Source organism: Cannabis sativa, chromosome 1 (assembly GCF_029168945.1).
Source record: "Cannabis sativa cultivar Pink pepper isolate KNU-18-1 chromosome 1, ASM2916894v1, whole genome shotgun sequence".
NCBI lineage: Eukaryota > Viridiplantae > Streptophyta > Magnoliopsida > Rosales > Cannabaceae > Cannabis > Cannabis sativa.
Genome location: NC_083601.1, coordinates 30,243,942 through 30,267,720, shown reverse-complemented (window position 1 = coordinate 30,267,720; position 23,779 = coordinate 30,243,942). Strand labels below are relative to the sequence as shown.

Sequence of the window (23,779 nt, the reverse complement as noted above, 5' to 3'; positions counted from 1 at the left end):
TTTAGCAAAGGCTTTATAGATTTATGATTTAGGATTTTCTATATCAAAGCACTTTTAAGAATATGTTTGGATCTGTGATTTATATATTTCTTAAGTGTTTTATAAACCCTTACAAGTGGTACCAGAGCAACAAGTGCCAATATTATCCTAAAAGAGTCTTTCGATGAAACCGGAGAGAAAGTCTCTGTATAATCAATGCCTTGTTTCTGAGTATAGCCTTTTGCTACAAGACGTGCCTTAAATCTCACCACATTACCATATTCATCCTTCTTGGTTTTAAGTATCCACTTACAACCAATTGGTTTTACACCTTCTGGTAATGAGACAACTTCCCAAACTTTATTGTCTTGCATAGACTTATTCTCTTCATCCATGGCATCAATCCACTTTTGAGAGTTAGAACTTTTCATGGCCTGATGCAAGTTGATTGGATCATCTTCCATCATTCCATTTTCATCCTCATGTTCTTGAAGAAATACAAAATAGTCATCTGAAATAGCATTTCTTCTCTCTCTTGTGGATTTCCTTAATGGCTCTTGTTCTTGAGGGTGTTGAATTTGTTCTTCTGGAACAATAGCCTCATCTTGATTTGGGAGTTGTTCAACATTGTCTTGTTGAGGTTCCAAATTCATTTCTTGATCAATGACAGGTGTGGAAGCCTGAACATTGTCTAAAATGATAGTAGGAACTGAATTTGAATTCAATTCCTCCTCAAAAACAATGTCTCTAACCTTATTTCTCCCCCCAAATTCAACATCCTCAAAAAATGTTGCAGTTCCCGTCTCAAAAATATTTCTGACAGTGGGATCATAAAACTTATAGCCCCTAGATCGCTCAGAATAACCAATAAAGTAGTTGCTAACTGTTTTGGAGTCCAATTTATTTTCATGTGGCCTATAAGGCCTTGCCTCAGCTGGACATCCCCAAATGTGGAAATGCTTTAGACTAGGCTTTCGACCTGTCCAAAGCTCATAAGGTGTTTTTGCAACTGCTTTATTTGATACTCTATTCAAAATGTAAGCTGCTGTCTTTAATGCTTCTCCCCAAAGGGACCTAATCTCTATTGACACCTAATCTCTTAGTTTTGGTCTGTTTTCCCTTGATACAATCTACACAGACATTGAAATCTGTGAAAGTCTAGAGACTCTAAAATGTCATCAGACACAAGACGCTCAATTCTACCTCTTGAGATATGACCTAAGCGTTTATGCCATGATGACGCTGAATTTTCTTTATTTAATTTGCGTTTAGTACCTCGTGATTCCACATGCAAGGTTTCATTATAGGATGCAATTGTTTCTAACAAATAAAGATTGTCATAAGTATTCAAATAACCAGTTCCAATAATATTTGAATTTAAAGACAAAGTAAACTGATTGTTTCCAAATGAACAAGAATATCCAAATTTGTCCAATAAAGAAACAGAAACTAAATTCCGTCTAAAAGACGGCACAACAAAAGTGTCTTTCAAATCCAAATAAAAACCAGTTCCTAATAACAATCTAAAATGCCCAATTGCTTCCACTTCCACCGATTGACTATTGCCCACAAAGATGTATCTTTCACCATCACTTGGCTTTCGGTAGCTCAGGCAATCCCGCATAGAAACACTTATGTGAGTAGTAGTACCAGAATTTATCCACCAAGTGTTTCTAGGTACTGAAACTAAATTAACCTCATAACAGACCAAAGCAAGATTAATACCTTTCTTTACACGCCATGCGTGATATTTGGCACAATCTTTCTTCACATGTCCAGGTTGGTTACAAAAAAAACAACCCTTAGAATCCTGTTGTTGTTTCTTTTGAACTGGACCCTTAGCAACTTCATTCTCAAATTTCCTTTTCTTGCCCTTATCCTTAGGGGTAGTGGCCAAGTGAGCACTTTCAGTTTTGTCCTTTTTTTTTAACCTTTCTTCCTCTTGCACACAATGAGAAATAAGCTCGTTGAGAGTCCATTTCTCTTTTTGACAGTTGTAACTAATTTTAAATTGGTTAAACTGTGGAGGAAGCGTTAACAAAACCATGAGTACAAGTACATCATCCGAAAGCTCAATCTTAAGTGTCCTTAATCTTGAGACAATATGATGCATTTCCATAATGTACTCCCTTACATTTCCTTGACCCTTATACTTCATGTTCATTAAAGAACCAAGAAGTGTTGTCATTTCAACCTTATCGTTTTTAGCAAAATGTTCCTCAATTTGTTCAAGGAAATTCTTAGCCATAGTAACCCCTTCGGATTCTGTGCCCCAAAAGGCTTCTGGAATGCTGTGTTTCATAATCATTAGACTCATGCGATTTGAACGATCCCACCTCTCAAATTCCCTTTTATCATCATGGGAACTTTCCTTAGTGAGAGGTGCAGGTTGTTCATTCCTTAGTGCATGGTCTAAATCCATACATCCCAGAACTATAAGTAGGTTCCTTTTCCAATCCTTGAAATTGGTCCCATTAAGCATAGGAATAGAATTAATGTTAGCAGATATTGAGGCAGCAGAAGATGAACTAGCTAAATATAAAACAAATAAAACATGCTTACATTAATATGCATAATTAAACAATAAATTCAAAAATTGGTTAATCCCATCTCAAGATACCAAACACACATTAATATCAAGTCTTTGGACAGTAATATTAACTGTAAGCGGTACTCTTGGTGTAGCAATCAAATATTGACAATAAAACTGTGTCAAACAATAGGTCAATCTTTGGATTAACGTATTGCTCACACAAAATACCTTATAATTGTCACACATTTATCGCCACAGGTATGTTTGAAATCTAGCAAAATATTCACTTACCTTTGGGCTAGTCAATATAAGCATTAATTACAAACATACAACCATCCTAATATTTAAATAAATTAATCTACACAAAAGAGGTCACTTTGGCGACATATTGTTTCAATTAATTTACTCAAAATATTAGTCAAAAACCAACACCAAAATTTGAATTAAATTGTTTGCACCAAAATATATATTTACCAAATTATACTCTAACATATATATATTAATATGTACTAAAACATATTATATATAAATATGTATAAAACTTTAATAAAACATATATGTTTATGAGCCATATGTATAATCGGGGCAGCCCTAAATAATTATTCCCATATATATATAAAAATTCCCTGTAGCATAATACCGAATAATACTGACAAAGGATTCACTATATATATTTATAAAGAAAATTCAGCGTCATCATGGCATAAACGCTTAGGTCATATCTCAAGAGGTAGAATTGAGCGTCTTGTGTCTGATGACATTTTAGAGTCTCTAGACTTTCACAGATTTCAATGTCTGTGTAGATTGTATCAAGGGAAAACAGACCAAAACTAAGAGATTAGGTGTCAATAGAGATTAGGTCCCTTTGGGGAGAAGCATTAAAGACAGCAGCTTACATTTTGAATAGAGTATCAAATAAAGCAGTTGCAAAAACACCTTATGAGCTTTGGACAGGTCGAAAGCCTAGTCTAAAGCATTTCCACATTTGGGGATGTCCAGCTGAGGCAAGGCCTTATAGGCCACATGAAAATAAATTGGACTCCAAAACAGTTAGCAGCTACTTTATTGGTTATTCTGAGCGATCTAGGGGCTATAAGTTTTATGATCCCACTGTCAGAAATATTTTTGAGACGGGAACTGCAACATTTTTTGAGGATGTTGAATTTGGGGGGAGAAATAAGGTTAGAGACATTGTTTTTGAGGAGGAATTGAATTCAAACTCAGTTCCTACTATCATTTTAGACAATGTTCAGGCTTCCACACCTGTCATTGATCAAGAAATGAATTTGGAACCTCAACAAGACAATGTTGAACAACTCCCAAATCAAGATGAGGCTATTGTTCCAGAAGAACAAATTCAACACCCTCAAGAACAAGAGCCATTAAGGAAATCCACAAGAGAGAGAAGAAATGCTATTTCAGATGACTATTTTGTATTTCTTCAAGAACATGAGGATGAAAATGGAATGATGGAAGATGATCCAATCAACTCGCATCAGGCCATGAAAAGTTCTAACTCTCAAAAGTGGATTGATGCCATGGATGAAGAGAATAAGTCTATGCAAGACAATAAAGTTTGGGAAGTTGTCCCATTACCAGAAGGTGTAAAACCAATTGGTTGTAAGTGGATACTTAAAACCAAGAAGGATGAATATGGTAATGTGGTGAGATTTAAGGCACGTCTTGTAGCAAAAGGCTATACTCAGAAACAAGGCATTGATTATACAGAGACTTTCTCTCCGGTTTCATCGAAAGACTCTTTTAGGATAATATTGGCACTTGTTGCTCATTTTGACCTTGAGTTACATCAGATGGATGTTAAAACACGTTTCTCAATGGCGACATTGATGAGACAATTTATATGGAGCAACCAGAAAACTTTGTGGTTGGTGACCCAAAGAATATGGTTTGCAAATTAAAGAAATCCATCTATGGACTCAAGCAAGCTTCTCGTCAGTGGTATCACAAGTTTCATCAAGTAATTATCTCATTTGGTTTTGAGATGAATATTATTGATGATTGTGTATATCACAAGTTCAGTGGGAGTAAATACATATTTCTGGTTCTATATGTCGATGACATATTGCTTGCCACTAATGATATAGGCTTATTGCACGAAACCAAGAGATTTCTATCTAAGCAATTTGAGATGAAAGATCTTGGTGACGCCTCTTTTGTATTAGGAGTTCAAATACGTCGAGATTGTTCTCGGGGTATTCTTGGATTATCACAAAAGTGCTATATCGATAAAGTACTCAAAAGGTTTGGCATGCAAGATTGTAGACCAGGTGATACCCCTGTTGCTAAAGGAGACAAATTCAGTCTTAGACAATGCCCTAAAAGCAAATTTGAAATTCGGGAAATGAAAAAGATTCCCTATGCATCGGTTGTAGGGAGTCTAATGTATCTTCGAGTATGTACGCGTCCGGATATTGCGTACATTGTTGGGATGTTAGGCGGATATTTAAGCAACCCCGGTATGGACCATTGGATAGCGAAGAGGGTTATGAGGTATCTTCAGAGAACAAAAGATTACATGCTCACATACAGGAAATCAGATCATTTGGAGGTCGTAGGGTATTCTGATTCTGATTTCGCTGGATGCCAAGATAGCAGAAGGTCTACATCAGGCTACATTTTCTTGTTAGCTGGAGGAGCTATATCCTGGAAAAGTGTCAAACAGACACTTATAGCTTCTTCCATTATGGCAGCTGAATTCGTAGCGTGTTATGAGGCATCAAATCAGGGAATATGGCTGAGAAACTTTGTCACTAGGCTGCGTATTTTGGAGAATGTTGAAAGACCACTTAAGATATTTTGTGACAATAAATCAGCAGTGCTGTATTCCAATAACAATAGGAGCTCATCCAAGTCAAAGCATATTGACATAAAGTTCCTAGTTGTAAAAGAAAGAGTGCAGAGTGGACAGATTTCCATAGAGCATATTGGGACAAACTCCATGATAGCGGATCCGCTCACAAAAGGATTACCACCCAAGGTCTTTCATGAGCACACTGCTCATATGGGTGTAGAATTACTTGAGGATATCATGATTTAGTGGGAGTTTGTATTCTCTTTGCTTTATGTTTGTTTAAGACATTTATGTATTTGGTTATTTTCTGATCAGAAATAAAGTTTTCAGTTTATTCACTCTGTTTTGTTATGTTTAAGTTTGACCTCACTTTGGTTTAGGAGGACCAGTTGGAAATAGGCATGTTCGGTTCACATTGCATGTAATTTCCATGCTACACATCCATGATTGATCTATGTCATTTGGCTATATTTGTATATGTGACCATTGATGAGTTTAGTCATGATTGGTATGACGAAAATCGCTTTGATCCTATATGGGCATAGTTGATGGACGAGATTGTTGTAAATACCTTTACATAATAGCAAATTTTGAGCTCATAAGGTTATACATTTATCAGGTAACATATGTTGCCCAAGTGGGAGATTGCTGGATTAAAAATCCTATGTGGGCACATATGTATAATGTATATGCTATTATAAAGTGTGATACAAAATTAAGTGACCAATTATGTTATGAGTATCAAAAGGGTATTAAATTATCATGGAATTAATGTGTAGATAAATGAAGTTCTATCCCAAAATTAATTGGCAATGGGAGGAGTAGTCCATTCATCTTATATATCACAATTTATTTCCACACATTAGCAATGTGGGACTAACTCTTAATACACCCTCCTCACGTTTGGGCCTGGAAAGTATGAGTATAACGAACGACCTTTAAGAGACCACAGGACCGAACGTGACATTTGAAAGAATCCCACAAGGCCAAATATTGGGAAATTTGTGGGTGTACATGTTGGGAAATTTGTGGATTTTGAAACAGGTCAAAGACCCAACACTGAAACTGGCACATTGGCCAAAAGGTCCCAAATAGGGGTTAAAGGGGAGACAGCAGAAGTATCTGTTTAGATCGGCGGCACTTTGGCTCACAACGGATCACAAACGGCTTTTTGGACCAGTGGCAATTTGGGCTCACAACGGATCACAAGTGGCTCTGATACCATGTTAGAATTTGAGGATAAGATGAATGAGGTTCCATCCTAAAACCAATTGGCAATGGGAGGAGTAGCCCATTCATCTTATATATCACAATTTATTTCCACACATTAGCAATGTGGGACTAACGCCCGTTTGGTACGCAGGACTGGATTGGATTAGACAGGCTAATTTGTCCAATCCAGTGTTTGGGCATGTTAGAAGTCTGGATAACTAATCCAATTAACATCATCTGTCTGAGATTATTTATCCCATCCAGCAGGGTGGGATAAATAATCTCATGCAGGTGAGATTTTTTTTTATCATTTTTTTAATTTAAATTTTATTAATATATTTTAAATTTAATAAGAATTTAAAGGAAATAATTATCACACATTTATTTATACATTTTTTTTTTATCAAAAACTTATTCATTAAAATTAGTGAAAATGTATAATTTTGAATTATTATACATAAGTTTTTAAAATTTAGAATATTATTAATTAAATAATAGTTACTTAAATTGATTCTAAGAAAAAAATATGACAATAAAATTATATATTATTTTTAAATTACTAAAAAATTTATATAAATATTTTTAAAAAATTCATATTTATATTAAATTAGTGTTTAAAATAAGCAATTTTATATTATTCAAGTATTTTTATTTTACTATTTTTATTATTTATTAAATAAAAAATATGACAAAATATTTTATTATATATTTATGATATATTCTTAATTATATATGATATATTATTTTTTTTTGCGACGAATTATTTATTTATATTTATTTATAATTATATATTTTAATTATAATTTATTATTATATATTTTTATTTAATTTAAGTTTTTTTTTCTAAAAGCAAATAAATAAAATAGTCCAGTCCATTCTTAAACCAAACACAGGATTACTTTCAGCATAATCCAATCTTGTCCAGTCCAGTCCAATCATTTTCAATCCAATCCAGTCCAATCCTGCGTACCAAACAGGCCCTTAATACTTAATAAATATATATATCACAGATTTAATCATATTCTAAAAGTGTTTTAATATAAAAAACCCTAAATCATAAATCTATATAGCCTTTGCTAAATTAAAGAATAAGATAATGATAAAAAATGAGCGGAAGCACTAACCTGAAACCTCATTGGTGGAGATTGCAGAGAATGTTTTGGGCAAGGAGAAAATACAAAAACACACCACTACCTATTTATAGTCTCATCGAATGAGTTTTGAGTATTTATAATTTGGCCCCTCAATCAATTATAAATTAACTAATTGTATCTACACATTATTTCCATGACAATTTAATACTCTTTTGATACCCATAACATAATTGATCACTTAATTTTGCATTACACTTTATAATAGCATATACATTATACATATGTGCCCACAATAGGATTTTAATCCAACAATCTCCCACTTGGACAACAAATGTTACCTGATAAATGTATAACCTTATGAGCTCAAAATTTGCTATTATGTAAAGGTATTCACAAAAATCTCGTCCATCAACTATACCCATGTAGGATCAAAGCGACTTTCGTCATATCAATCATGACTAAACCCATCAATGGTCACATTTACGAATATAGCCAAATGACATAGATCAATCATGGATGTGTAGCATGGAAATTACATGCAATGTGAATAGGGATGGCTGGGGTGGGTACGGGAGTTGGCTTTCGGGGGCGGGGGCGGGTATGGGTTTAAAGATTCATACCCGAGTCGGATACGGGGTGGGGGCATGAGAATAGATACCCGCCCCGATATGATATATGTATACATTTAAGTTTTAAAATCATAACTACTACAATTAAAGTAACTTCATGCTTTAGGCTTTTTATTGATTATACTTTTTTTTTACTATACACGTTATTCCACTTAAGTTTATTGTTTTACTAAATTTTTATGATTATTTTTTTTAATTCTCTTTGAGACAACATTTTTTTTTCAAAAACATATATGTAATGGGTACCCGATTTAATTTAAACGGGTATGGGAGTGAATTTAAGAAGCGGGTATGGGGGTGGGGGAGCAATCCCCACACCCGCCCGCCCCGTTTACATCCCTAAATGTGAACCGAACATGCCTATTTCCAACTGGTCCTCTTTAAACCAAAGCAAGGTCAGGCTTAAACATAACAAAACAAAGTGAATAAATTGAAAACTTTATTTTTGATTAGAAAATAACCAAATACATAAATGTCTTAAATAAACATAAAGCAATGAAAATACAAACTCCCACTAAATCATGATATCCTTAAGCAATACTACAGCCATATGAGCAGTGTGCTCATGAAAGACCTTGGGTGGTAATCCTTTTGTGAGCGGATCCGCTATCATGGAGTTAGTCCCAATATGCTCTATGGATATCTGCCCACTCTACACTCTTTATTTTACAACTAGGTACTTTATGTCAATATGTTTTGACTTGGATGAGCTCCTATTGTTATTGGAATACATCACTGCTGATTTATTGTCACAAAATATCTTGAGTGGTCTTTCTACATTCTCTAAAATACGCAGCCTAGTGACAAAGTTTCTCAGCCATATTCCCTGATTTGATGCCTCATAACATGCTACAAATTCTGCTGCCATAGTTGAAGAAGCTATAAGTGTTTGTTTGACACTTTTCCAGGATATAGCTCCTCCAGCTAACAGAAAAATGTAGCCTGATGTAGACCTTCTGCTATCTTGGCATCTAGCGAAATCATAATCAGAATACCTTACGACCTCCAAATGATCTGACTTCCTATATGTGAGCATGTAATCTTTCGTCCTCTGAAGATATCTCATAACCCTCTTGGCTGCTATCCAATGGTCCATACCAATGTTGCTTAAATATCTGCCTAACATCCTAACAATGTACGCAAAATCTGGACGCGTACATACTTGAAGATACATTAAACTTCCTACAATTGATGCATATGGAATCTTTTTCATAACCTGAATTTCAAGGCTACTTTTAGGGCATTGACTAAGACTGAATTCGTCTCCTTTAGCAACAGGAGTATCACCTGGTCTACAATCTTGCATGCCAAACCTTTTGAGTACTTTATCGATATAGCTCTTTTGTGATAATCTAAGAATACCCTGAAAACGATCTCGACGTATTTGAATTCCTAAAATAAAAAAGGTGTCACCAAGATCTTTCATCTCAAATTGCTTAGATAGAAATCTCTTCGTTTCATGCAATAAGCCTATATCACTAATGGCAAGTAATATGTCATCGACATATAGAGCCAGAATTATGTATTTATTCCCACTGAATTTGTGATACACACAATCATCAATGATATTCATCTCAAAACCAAACAAGATAATTACTTAATGAAACTTGTGATACCATTGACGAGAAGCTTGCTTGAGTCCATAGATGAATTTCTTTAATTTACAAACCATATTCTTTGGGTCACCAACCACAAAGTTTTCTAGTTGCACCATATAAATTGTCTCGTCAATGTCGCCATTGAGAAACGCTGTTTTAACATCCATCTATTGTAACTCAAGGTCAAAATGAGCAACAAGTGCCAATATTATCCTAAAAGAGTCTTTCGATGAAACCAGAGAGAAAGCCTATGTATAATTAATGCCTTATTTCTGAGTATAGCTTTTGCTACAAAACGTGCCTTAAATCTCACCACATTAGCATATTTATCCTTCTTGGTTTTAAGTATCCACTTATAACCTTATGGTAATGGGATAACTTCCCAAACCTTATTGTCTTGCATAGACTTATTATTTTCATGCATGGCATCAATCCACTTTTCAGAGTTAGAACTTTTCATGGCCTGATGCAAGTTGGTTGGATCATCTTCCATCATTCTAATTTCATCCTCATGTTCTTGAAGAAATACAAAATAGTCATCTGAAATATCATTTTTTCTCTCTTTTGTGAACCTCCTTAATGACTATTGTTCTTGAAGGTGTTGAATTTGTTCTTTAGGAACAATAACCTCATCCTGATTTGGGAGTTGTTCAACATTGACTTGTTGAGGTTCCAAATTTATTTCTTGATCAATGACAGGTGTGGAAGCCTGAACATTGTCTAAAATGATAGTAGGAACTAAAGTTAAATTCAATTCCTCCTCAAAAGTAATGTCTTTAACCTTATTTCTCCCCCCAAATTCAATATCCTCAAAAAATATTACAGTTCCCGTCTCAAAAATATTCACGATTTATTTATCTATAATATATGTAGTATACTTGTGCATTATATATATTGTAATATATACACATTCCATTAATCCAAGCTAGCTACCAATACAAATTATCAAACCATTAAGAATTAGTATATATATTAATAAAAGAGTTTAATTAATTCACTACTATGTATATACATCTAGCTTTATGATAATTAATAAAACTTATAAATTACTTTCATAAAAGAGATATGTCAAGACTATATTAATATATGTAAAATGTAATTTATAAATTATTGCTTTCTAAAATAATATTATGCTCAATTAAACACACAATAATTATTCATGATATCTTACTTGAGTTTTTTTTGTACATATAAAATACATATATCCAAATGATACACTAATGTAGTCGCAATAGTTAAAAAAAATCTTCAAAAACCAAAATCTCGAACCCTATTTCAATTTTATTTTTTAGAAAATACATTACCTAATTAAAAAAAATTAAAGTATTACACTTAATATCACTTCACTTAATAAAAAAAAAATTAAACATATATATATATATTGTACTTAATATCACCTATAATTAAAAAATAACTAATTATACGTACTTTACACGTAACATCGGACTAGTTTATATAAGAATGGTCATCCTCTTCTATAACCGGATAAAAAAGAGAGTTAATTTTAAGATTCTCTTTAATTAAACTAACTCATTTTTAAGTTTTTAGACGAAAAAAATGACATTTACTCTTTTTATTCATAAAATATAAAATTAATATGCATGCCAACATATGATTAAAATAATGTGATTTGGTTGGTAGCTATAAATATGTCAAAAAGAAGGGGTCATATTCTTTGGTACCTCAAAACATACATCTTCAAATCAAGTCCATACACATCCATTATATTTGTAATTGTATGGAATATTGTTGTCAAAGGTCCCATAGGGGCACTCTATGGATAACTACATTCTTTTCCCAAATAGAAATCCTAGGTTTAATTCTTTGTAGACAACAAAGATACCATTGTAACCACCAATAGCCAACCATATTATATATAGGAAAAGCACCATTCTTTTTAACCCATTCAATTGGATAAGGACTATTATATTAGTACCACACTACTAAAACTTCATAAGAAAGTCAAAAACCTCAAAATAAAGTCAAAATTATATTTTTATAGTAGTAATTTACAGTGTAAATATTTAAGTTTAACTTTCAATTACTGATAAATACTTAACTTTTGACGGTAATAATATTTAAATTATATATATGAAACTTTCATAAGTATCTGTATGTTAAATGTAAAGTTATTATCCAAGTGTCATTTATTTATTGGTATATTTAAATTAATTTTTAAATAAAAAATTAAAATTTAATAATTTGGACCAATCAGAGATTGCACGTGGGCATTAACTTGACACTAAACGATAATTTACGGTAAAAAATAAAACTTATATATTTATTTACAACTAAAAATTAAACTTAAATATTTATGTCACACATTACTTTTTTTTTTTATTATCATTAAATTTCATTCCCAAATTTATTTTGAAGTCATCATTCATTGCGAAACCAAAACTCCAACCATATGTAAAACATAACATATCTTAACATGTTACATCTTAACCTATCTAATACCACATTTATGTAGTACCTTATATCATTTCCTTTTAAAAAATAATTACACCAAACCTACTCAATTATGATCAAAATTCATCATAAAATTAAAGCTTAATAGCTACTTAGTATTATATTAAAATACCAATAATTTATAATTTTTATGGTACTTAACATCTCACATCTCCACCAAAAAAAATCATAATTGATATTGATTTATTTAAATCTTATTTTTCTAAACAATAATAATAAAGAAGACATAAACCCTATCCACACATGAGGGGAAGCTAATATGTTCCAAACCCAAAGAAGAAAGGAGTATATTCCAAACCCAAAGAAGAAAGGTGACTTGTCTTAGGTGAGTGTGTGTGTGTGTTAGATGAAGAGAAAAGGGCCCCACGTGTGAAATTCATGATGTAGGGCTCTGATTTTAGCGCGAGTGTTACACTTTACAACCCAAGTCACTCGAATAACCCCGCCCTAAATTTCATGCGGGTCCCGCTCTCTCTCTCTCTCTCTCTCTCTCTCCTCTCAACGCAGAATCTCTACGACGACAGCGCCTGCCACAAAATTCTTCTTCTAATTCGTACTTTCTCTCTCTACAGGTACACTACGATCCCTTTCTCGATCGATCAATGCAGCTATGTCTTGCTTCCCTTTCGATTGAATTTCGCTTTTCCCTGCTTCCAATTCCTGGTTTCTGATCCGTTCTCTGCTTCAATTTTTACTGCGACTTCGGAAAAACCCTAGTTTGCTTTTTTGCGTGAATTGGGGATTCGGGTGGCAGATTTTATGTTGTTTATTTTATTAAAAGAATTCATCTTTTTGTGTAGTTTTTTGAATGTTGAATTGGTTGAATTCTGTTATGTAAAGTGGTTGATTTTGGGTTTGTTTCTTTAATTTTTCTTGGTACAGAGTTTTTAGTTATTTGGGTTTTATCTGTGCTTGTTTTCCTGGAAAATATTTTGGATAAGGAAATAAAGCTTAATTTTGTACATTTTTTTCTTGTTAAGCATTGATTGTTCTGGATACAAGTCAAAGGAAAGCTTTTGGTCAACTGTTATTTTGGCTCATTTCAACTGCTTTATCCATCTGGCTACCGAAACAAGTGAGGTAGCGTGTAATAGTTGTAGTGTTATCTTATTGGGTAGAATGTCGGAACCGCAATATGTTCTTTTTCTTTAGGGGGTAAACTAGTTATCTTGTCCATGGTAGTGTACTAAGGTTTACTTAAAATAGTGGGGATTTGCTGTATATGAAGAAAATAATTAAATAAGCAGTTTATCAGTGTTATACTAATTATGGTTCACTTCACGATGTTGCAGATATGCTATCCCGTGTGGTCTAACGCTGGATTTTATTTATGAATGTGGGTTTGTGCGTACTTGTCTATAAGAATTTATTTAAACCCTGAAAACAAGGTGTTCTAAAGAAATTCAGTTTGGACAAATTGGACATGTGTTTGTTTAATTAATGAGTAATGGCGGGAAGTGTGAGATTTGAGTCAACTTCGGCTAGTCCAGAAGATTTGGGTTTTACTGGGAGTTATTCTAATGTGCAGAGGGGAGGTTACCTCAATGCCAGCTTAGATAGGTCTGGAAGCTTCCGTGAGAGTGGTGAGACTCGAATGTTTAGTTCTGGTGCTAGTACACCCCGGGCCAGCACTGCATTGATAGGAGATTTGCCTCCTATAGCTCAGTATTTGACAATAGATCCTATTACTATAGAAAATCAGAGATATACTAGGTTAGGTGAATTGAGGAGGGCTTTGGGAATTATATCATTTGGAAGCACAGGTGAAGACAATTCATTTGGGGCTGCTCATTCAAAGCCTGCCCCTTCTGTGGCTACAGAGGAACTGAAGCGGTTCAAAGCAAATGTGCAAGATGGCTCTAACAAAGCAAAGTAATAACAAATTTTATATGTGATACTGATATTCTTGTATTTGAGTTTGGAAATTCTTACAATTAATGCACATATTTTTGACGTTAAAGTTTTCAAGGATACTTGAAGGTGTAATGTCTAACTTTACTCCTCGTTTTTATTCTTGATCAGTGTTGAGACTAGCAGTATTGAACTTGTTAGAAGTGGGTTGGGATGGAATTAATTTTGGGCTTGTTGAAATTTAAAAGTAGATTTTGCTAATATGCTTCTCTTTTATTATATTTTGTCAGGATTAGGAAAAAGATGCTTGAAGAATCCTTGCAAAAATTGAACAAGTATTGTGATATTGTAAGCTCAAAGAAACAACGGAATGAGATGATTACTACAGAAAGATCAGTTGGGTTGAATTTGTTGAAGATGGGCTCCCCGAGTTCACGGAACCCTGCTGAACCTGCGAACCAAAAATTGGAGGAAAGGACTAAGAATGTCATTCTCAATAAGCGAGTTCGCTCTTCAGTTGCAGAAATAAGGGTTTGTACAATGCAATTTCTATATTATTACAGGAACACATTTTATTTTTAGTATTTTATCCAGTAAAAATATTTAGGCCTCTAAAAGTGGAATGACGGGTGAGAAATGCTTTATTATTCATATTTTCTTTTCAAACAAAATATAAAATTGTTGCCAAAAAAAAAAAACTCTGATATTTTATGTGCCTATATTGAAATTGACCTGCTTTAGTTTTCTACTTATTTAATAAATTAAGCAAATATAATTTCAAAATAAGAAAAAAAAAACCCTTGTGGATGTGAACAACTTTTTTTTTTTTTAGCAAATGAAGAGCTATACCTTTAAGGTAGGAAACTACGTGAAACACAGGAGCTCAATTGTTATGCCACAAGGGAACAAAAAGTGCCCTTTGAAAGATCAATTATTCTAAAAACACTTGTATAAGTTGCAAATCATGGTTTGATTGCTAAATGCTATGGGCACGCCATATGACATTCTATCTACTTAACGGAAATGCGGTTGTTCTTATCTGTGAAAGAAGAGACAAATAATACTGTAAAAAAGTAAATACTAATTTAGCAAAGATCAGTGACCGTTTTCACTATTTATAAAACTCTTCTGGCTTAATTTCATTGTATTGTATTCTTCAATGTTCTTGCTTTCTTAAAATGTAGGTTCTAATTCTAAAGGAGCTTTACCCTGAAATTGTATAATATTGTAATTGTTTGAGCCTATGGATTTGGTTCATAAGCCTTGCGAAGGCTCATTTGTGTTCTACTCATCTTGATTTAACTTTGACTAATGCAAGCCGTCAGTTTATAATTCTATTTCTGTTTTTTTCTTGTAGGCTGAAGGCCAAACTAATAACCTTGCAAAGCGGTCGATCATAGGAAAAGATAGGGATATGCTTAGAGATTGTGGCGAAGGATCTCATATTGTTGATGAAAAGATCCGAAGATTGCCAGTTGGAGGGGAGACATGGGACAGAAAAATAAAAAGGAAACGTTCTGTTGGTCCTCTTCTTGGCCGACCCCTGGATGATGGAGAGCCCAAGCGAGCTATGCATCATAAGCTGAACAATGATCAGGGTTCAACATCTTGTGATGCCCAAATTTTTAGGTGAATTTTTTTTATTATTATTATTTAAAAACAGAATTTATATGAACTTTTATTTTGGTTCTTGCATGATATGAAAGCTGAGATACAGCTGTTTGAGATTTCTACCATTCTTGCAGGCCAGGACCATTAAATGGCATCAACAAGTTTGATGGTGCTTCCTTGTGTGCTAGCTCAAATGGCCGTGCAATTTTTAAGAATGAACTTGACAAGGTTTCTCTTTCAAGGGATTCAATTCCTGGCTTAAGTAAGGAGCGACTCAAGGGGAACATTAAGTATGTTTTTACTGCTATAGATTTGATGCTGTTGTGTAGTTGGTTACCTTGTTAAGAGTCTTTTATAGCCATTCTGAAGGTTATTTAATTTGTTTGATATGGTGCATATATCTTTATACCTATTTTTCCTGAATAATTTGTTTAGGTTAAATGGTCGTGAGGATAATCAAATACTTGGATTGACAAAAGGGAAAGCTTCAAGGGCACAGCGAAGCGGCCCTGTTGTTTCAGGAAATTTATCTCCTAATTTTCCTCGCACCTCTGGATCACTGGAGGGTTGGGAACAAGCAGGAAATGTGAACAAAACTCATTCAGTAAGTGGCGCTAACAATCGCAACCGACCTATCCCAACAGGATCTTCGTCCCCTCCCATGGCATGGGTTGGTCAGAGACCCCAAAAAATTTCCCGCACTAGACGATCAAATTTAGTGTCTCCCGTCTCAAACCATGATGAAGTACCGGCATCACCAGAAGCCTGTTCTCCTTCTGATTTGGGCACTAGATTAACCTTTTCTGCTACCAATGGGTCTCTTGGCAGGAGCATATGTAATGCTGCCCTGCAATATAAACCAAAGCACGATAATATGTCATCTCCTTCCAGATTATCTGAAAGTGAAGATTCTGGTGCAGCATGTGAAAATCGTGAAAGTAGGTTTAAGGAGAAAGGAGCAGTAAGCAGTGAGGTAGAGGATGGAGGTGTAAAAGCCTTTCAAAACACTGTTCCTTCAACATTGCTTACAAAGAAAAGTAAAATAACTATTAAAGAAGGAACTGGAGATAGTGTGCGCAGACAAGGAAGAAGTGGTCGGGGATCATCATTTCCCAGGATTAATATTTCACCAGTGAAGGAAAAGTTGGAGAATTTAGCCTCAGCAAAGCCAATTAAAAGTTCAAGGCATAATTCTGAAAGGAGTGGCAGGTAGTGAATTCTTTTTCCTTATTATATAAAGAAGTAGCTTCTACTCTTGACATTAACATTAGTATTTTGTATTTGCTTCAGCAAGTCAGGACGGCCCCCTCTAAAGAAATTTTCAGAACGGAAAGCCATTGCTCGTCTTGGACATACAAGTGCCACTTGCTCTCCTGATTGTGCAGGTATTATTTATATCTACATCATTTACTACTTGGTACAATTTAAGTATGAATTCGTACTCTTATTGTGGTTCTTGGGTTTTTTTTCTTGCATCTGTTTATAAACCCTTATGCTTTTTTCAGGCATTATATAAATAATATATTCAGTTTGTTCTTTTGTTATAAATTAACTAAATGCTAGATAATGAATTCTCATTTTCATTGTGGGAAATTAAGGGTCAATGATATTCTGTTACTTGTAACTCTAGGTGAACAAGATGATGACCGTGAAGAACTCTTAGCAGCTGCAAGTTTTGCTTGTAATGCGAGCAGTATGTTTCTAAACTTAACATTGTATTGTTTCTGAAAAAACAAGGTACATAAACCTACATGTATGTATTCACAATGAGCTTTGTTTGGTTTTTTCAGATCTTGCCTGTTCTGGTCCATTCTGGAAGAAGATGCAACCAATATTTGCTCCTGTCAACTTAGAGGAGATATCTTACCTAAAGGAGCAGGTGGTACATAAATCTTATGATTTTTTTTTGTAGGTTCGAAATTGTGTCTTACATGTTCTCTGCAATATTTTTTTCAATGTTCAGCTGAACTTTATGGAGGTGACTTATGAACGCCTGTCTCAGATATTTGACCTTCGCAATAATGTTATGGTAATGTCAAGAGTAAACGTTTTTCATCACATATAGTCTTTCTATTGTCAGTATATGATCAACATTGCTTTTTTTTTTCTTTATAATAATGCCAATTTTGATTGATCGTACTGCATTTTTTAAAGTAAATTTTCCTGTTACGTGATTCTAAGCATGATACTTCAGATTCTCTATATTGAGTTTTTATTATTGGTCAATGAGATATTGAACAAAAAGAAGGTAGTTCACTTTGTTGTGAAACTGTCATGAGACTTTCTGGAATGGTATTCTTTTTTATTAGTGGTAGATGGTTTTAGATATAATGCTTAGTATAACTACTGGGTAACATGTGCTATACATATTATGATATAGTGTATACGTGCAGTGCAACTCTATTCTGATAATTGTGCTTTTCTCTTTTATAAGTTTTGTTCCTTGTAAAAAGCAAATGTAATATGGGTACATGTTATGGTTTTTGTTTTGTGATTGGTATCTACGTGTGTAACTCTATATGTTCTGTTTCATTTTGTTACCATGGTTTTTCTCTGGTGAGGCACCCCAATAAATTTGGGACGAGGTTAGTATAAGACATATGATCTTTGTCTTTTTTTATTCATATTATAGAAAAGCAAATGTAATACCCCCCCACCTCTATCTTAATGTCAAAAAAATAACAATCTCATTACTAGATTTTTTTCTAAATTTGGCTATTTTGTTTTATTCCTTGTTGGAATAAGTTCAGTTAATTATATGATTGATGAAACAGGAATGCATATTGAGAACCAGATATAGTTTCCCTGTCTATAATTTATAGATTGTGACTCATGTTTACTTTGTTTTCTATTCACAGAATTATCATGTGCGTGAAGAGAACCTTGAGTCTCAGGTTCATGTATCTGAAGGAAAAGAGAGAAGTTCGCCCGATCAAGTCCTGGGCATGGACACTGTAGGTGAGAAATTAAATTTGGAAAGTAAGAATATGCCTCCGCTGTACCAAAGAGTATTATCAGCTTTGATAATGGAAGATGAGATGGAAGAATTTGAAGAAGAGTGTGGAGCAAGAGTTGCATGTTTCCAGCAAAAGGATGAATTTTCTCCTGATGCTGGTTCTAACCAAGGCATTGTTGGGTTTGAGTTTGAAGGTCAATCCATTTTTTCTCCTCAAACATTACAGCAGTGTGCTGTTGACTTGCTCTCTTGTAATGGTAGTGGTAATGTAGCTAAGAGCATAAGCACAAGTGTACATAATCAATTACTTAGAAACAATGTATTGACTGGAGATCATGAAGTTACACATTTGGATAATGGGTCATTTACTGAGTTTTCTGAAGAGGTGATTGGTAGACCTCCTTCATTATATGCAAATGCTTCTGGAGTTTCACCTTTAGATTGCTCATATGAGAAAATGCGTATTGAGGACAAGCTCTTGCTGGAGTTGCAGAGTGTTGGCATATATCCAGAGATAGTGGTAAGCCTTAATATAAGCAATGAGTTAGGAAAGGTTTTATTTTACCTTTTTTAGCCAGTTTTTGCATGATCATTCTAACAATCTCTTTCTATTTGTGCCTGAACTTTGTTCTTGCTTTCAACATTTGTGATTGTTGGATAACTCTTATGGTTTTATTTTTGTAGCCTGATCTAGCTGAAGGAGATGATGAAGCAATTACTTCTGATATCCTTGGACTGCAAAAACATCTTTTTGAACAGGTTTCAATTTCACACTGATTTCCGAACTGTATATTGATTCATTGTAGTGAATTGTTTAATTTAATGTTTTGACAATTTTTGCTTGAAAATTATTTCTAATGCCGTTGACATGTACACTTGATTTCTTAGGTTGGTAAAACAAAGGTGCAGCTGAAAGCAATCATTGAAGCATTGGAGGGAGGCAAGGAGGAAGAAAAACGGTAGATACGATTCACTGATCCCAAGTTTCTCATACATTTTGGTGCTATTTTAAATATTTATAATATACAATTACCTGCATCTTAAACTATGCTGAGCTTTAATATGCGCTAAATGTCTTCAGGGGACTTGAGCAGGTTGCAATGGAAAAACTTGTTGAATCTTCTTACAAAAAATTGCTGGTATTTTTTTTTATCCCTCTGCTTGTTGTGTGTTTATGGAACATACTTTATTTTGTTTGTTTAGTTTGCATATGACAATTCTTAAATGATAATTTATGTTCGGTTTTTTAAGTTGAATTGTGGAAGGATTTGTGTGTTCTTACACCCAATATGCTAGTAAGAAAGAACTAGACCTGATTAAACTGTTTTGAAATATGTTTTATATGGTACATTGCCCATGTAAGTTTGTTAAAATCATTATTTATTATTGGTACAATTTCTTGATTATAACCAAGCAGTTACTGAAATTCCTTCATTTTCAAATATGGCAGGCCACTCGAGGAAGTCTTGCTACAAAACTTGGGGTTGCAAAGGTTCCAAAACAAGTAGCTGTGGGTTTTATGAAGAGAACTCTTGCTAGATGTCGGAGATTAGAAGATACTGGAAAAAGTTGCTTCAGCGAGCCTGCACTTCAGGATGTCATCTTGGCTGTGCCTCCTCATGAAAATGATCCAGAGGTGGTGAGTCGCCTAGGGTCAACAACGAAGCTGCCACATGAAACTCGGAATTCTCAACTGGAGCCCAGATTGTCAGGTTTGCCATTGTTTCTCATGCCATCCTCTTGAGGAATTTATTTGTAGCGCTTTAATGTTTTTTTTTTCTTTAAAAATATTTATTTATTATTATTTTTTATTCTTGCATTGTTTAGTTCTAGCAAGCTACTTACATTAAAATTTCAATTTATGAAAATCAAACACGTGACCCATGTTACGGTTTCTGAGAATATAACTGGAGGTGCCTTTTTTGTAGAACTATTTTTGCTAATTCTTTTTTGTAGGAAAGATAATTTATGCAAAAAGTAAATCATATAATCTACTGGAAATAAATTCTTTGCTTTTTGGTATCTTTCTCTTCTTTGATAACAGTACTGCTATTTTTCCTCCATAGCACTGGGAAGAAAAGTTAATGTATTAAAAGCTCTTGAGAACATTAGACAATTGTGTGAGTGCTTGAGGCCAATTATAAGGGATGTTGAATTTGTTTTTAGTTTAGACATGGTTAAGTAGATGTGAGAACAGGGGAAGAGAATGGTGAAGGTGGTCTTGAGTTTGTACTGACTTTTTAATTTTTAATAATAAATTGTTGTAGGGAAAAGTTGAAAGCCTTTAGTTCTTATCTTTGATTTTTCAACATCTATTTTATTGTCACAGGTTCTTTGTCTGATTGGGCTGAGCAGTATGATCCTCACAATAAAGTTGACAATAATTCTTCTAATTTATTTGGAGGTCTTACCGCCTCTGAGAAGGATTTTGCCAAAACTGGAGCTATAGTTAACAGAGGGAAAAAGAAGGAAGTGTTGCTTGATGATGTTGGTGGCATCCCTTCCTTGAAAGTCAAGTCAAATTTTGGTAATAATTTATTAGGTGGAGTGAAAGGTAAAAGAAGTGAGAGAGAGCGGGACAAAGATACATCTGCCAGAAACTCTGTTCCCAAAGCTGGTCGTCTGTCATTGGGTAACTCTGAACGGAAAACAAAAACGAAGCCAAAGCAGAAGACAGCTCAGCTATCAACTTCAGGAAATGGATTAATTAGCAGTATGCACCCTTCTGCTGCTTTTGGTGAAATTCCTGGCAACGGTGGCAACAGAAAAAGTGAAACTGGGTTGATGCAACATGGTAACAGTGCCGATGAACAACTTATAGAGAAGAGGGATCCTGTTGATTTTATGAATTTACAGTTGCATGAATTAGACCCCATAGAATTAGGCGTAGTCAATGAACTTGGGGGGCATCAAGATCTGAGTACTTGGTTGAACATTGAGGAGGATGGCTTACAAGAACATGATGCAATGGGCCTTGACATACCTATGGATGATCTGTCAGAGTTGAATATGATTCTATGAGGACAACATATACTGTATATTTTCTTGATTATTTGACATTTCAGATAAAAATAGATAGTGCTATTGTCAGAGGACAACATGCTGATTAAGTTATGCGTCTGACAATAGGCATTTGTAATTATGGTCATTCTTTTTGTAGTATACTCGCCTAAAAAAGTTAAAAAGAAATCTCAATCAATTGTGTCATCAATCATTATCTATGGATTTTGTTTCTATTACAAATTAATTTCTTTTTTCTGCTCCATCTTGTTTTCTCTGACTTTGTTGGGTTGTTTTATCAGTCACTTGGAAGGTTGAAATCTGTATTCATATGCAGACTAATATAATATTAATTTAATCTTTGAGACCATCTCATTGTGTTTGATCACTTTTGCATTTCCCAATTACAATAATTTTGTAATTCTACTCTTTAATTTATTTGAATGATGATTTCTCGTTTTATTGGGCAAAAGAATGCTTCTTGTACATAAGTGCTTAGGATGATCAGTATATTCGTTTTACTCTCTCTCTCTCTCTCTCTCTCTCTCTCTCTTTCTCTCTCTCTCACTTATCAGAGAGAAACTTCTATTGGACATTGAGATTTTTACTCATAGTGGCTCTGCTAACTTAGGCAGACAATATGACCGTTTACATTATATGCTGATTAAAATCTGTTGAGATTTTGAAATATGCAGGTACAAAGTCTATGATGTTCTTTGCCTTGGCAGTGGGAATTGTATCTGGTGTGTTACTTTTCATTAAGAACTTAATCTGTTGTATTTAACTCTAGGAGTTGTGGTGTAAGAAGTGTTTGAAATATAACGTGATTCTTCTTTGGTCTATTATTTATTTTTTTTTCTTTTTAAAAATGTACAATATTTTAATTTTTTTTTGTTTCCATTTCTTTCATCTTAATAGAGTTATGTTCTTTCTTCGTGGTTTTGCAGGTTTCTTTCTCAGGATGTTTAACAGAATCATCTCTTTTTAGTTTTTCAGTGCTCCACTCAGCTTTAACTTAGAATGCCATTCATAGCTGTCTTCACCACTGCAGGTATTTCTCTATTTTCTTAACAAAAAAAAACAGGTCTTGTTCTTTGATGCCTGGCCCTTACTAATTACAATCTTGTTTTGTTTATGGCGTTTGTTCTGCATGTGGCAACACGAAACAATGGTTGTAAGCTGGACTTATCCTAGATATAATGTGGGTAGATGATAATTGAAATATGAGACTTTTTCAATCTCACTTCTCTACAGTAAATGTTGGAAATGATTAAAGAAGGTGTTGTGCAAATTTTCTTACAATAATTTCATCAACAGGGTGACAAATGAGACCTATATATATGTCTTAGTTCTATAAAGTCGGTTTTTGTAGATTATTGATATATTTCCCTTGTGCTATTGTATACAAAATTATTGTTCATAAGACTACAGGTAGTTTTAGATGATAAGATTTCAGAAAATCAGGGGGTGTTTATCACTGGCTGACAGATTTTAGGTGTGGCTGCTGGTTTCTTTATGAGCTTGTGGAAGGATATAAATATCTTGAGGAATGTTTTGGTCTTTGAAATTGATTTTGAAAAAGCTTATAATCATTTGGAAATGAAGGGTTTCGGTGGTTGATGGAGGAGGTGGATGAGCTGATACTTGTTTTCACTTTTCTATTTGGCTTTCTGTGATGGGAGACCAAGAAGGAAGCTCATGTGCTCTAAACTCTAGGCGACTATGACAAGGTCAATCCTCTTTCTCTGTTTTTATCTGCATTAGTGGTGGATGTCTTGAGTAGATGGATTGAACGAGTCCGACTTTGTAAGTTGATCGAGGCTTTGAATTGGCTAAGACTAGATCATGGTCTCACATCCACAGTTTTGCTGACAATGCACTATTTTTCTTGGCAGTAGAGTATTATTCAGTTGAATTTATTAAAATTGTTTGGCGTAGTTTCTGGACTATGAATTAACGGGTCAATGACTGCTAGGTAGGATTGTTGATGAGAACTTCATTAGTGGAGTGGCAGCTTCGTTGGGTTGTGATG

At 34.1% G+C, this 23,779-nt stretch overlaps 1 protein-coding gene across 4 annotated transcripts; it reads left to right on the top strand.

Moving 5' to 3' along the window:
• The first annotated feature begins 12,631 nt into the window (after positions 1-12,631).
• Positions 12,632-21,958, top strand: LOC115705726 (uncharacterized). 4 transcript variants are annotated; one of them, XM_061107640.1, is made up of 17 exons: positions 12,633-12,901; positions 13,310-13,409; positions 13,622-14,201; positions 14,471-14,711; positions 15,538-15,809; positions 15,926-16,081; positions 16,227-17,000; positions 17,082-17,176; positions 17,422-17,484; positions 17,582-17,670; positions 17,755-17,820; positions 18,650-19,267; positions 19,432-19,506; positions 19,636-19,706; positions 19,829-19,886; positions 20,198-20,459; positions 21,077-21,958. In XM_061107640.1, exons 3-17 carry the CDS (start codon positions 13,777-13,779, stop codon positions 21,766-21,768), a joined length of 3,957 nt encoding a protein of 1,318 aa, XP_060963623.1. In that variant the 5' UTR covers positions 12,633-12,901; positions 13,310-13,409; positions 13,622-13,776; the 3' UTR covers positions 21,769-21,958. The 4 variants fall into 4 exon arrangements, with proteins under 4 accessions (XP_060963629.1, XP_060963623.1, XP_030488999.2 ...); XM_030633139.2 differs by lacking the exon at positions 13,310-13,409; XM_030633138.2 differs by lacking the exon at positions 12,633-12,901 and having other exon boundaries at positions 12,909-13,409.
• Positions 21,959-23,779: the final 1,821 nt, after the last annotated feature.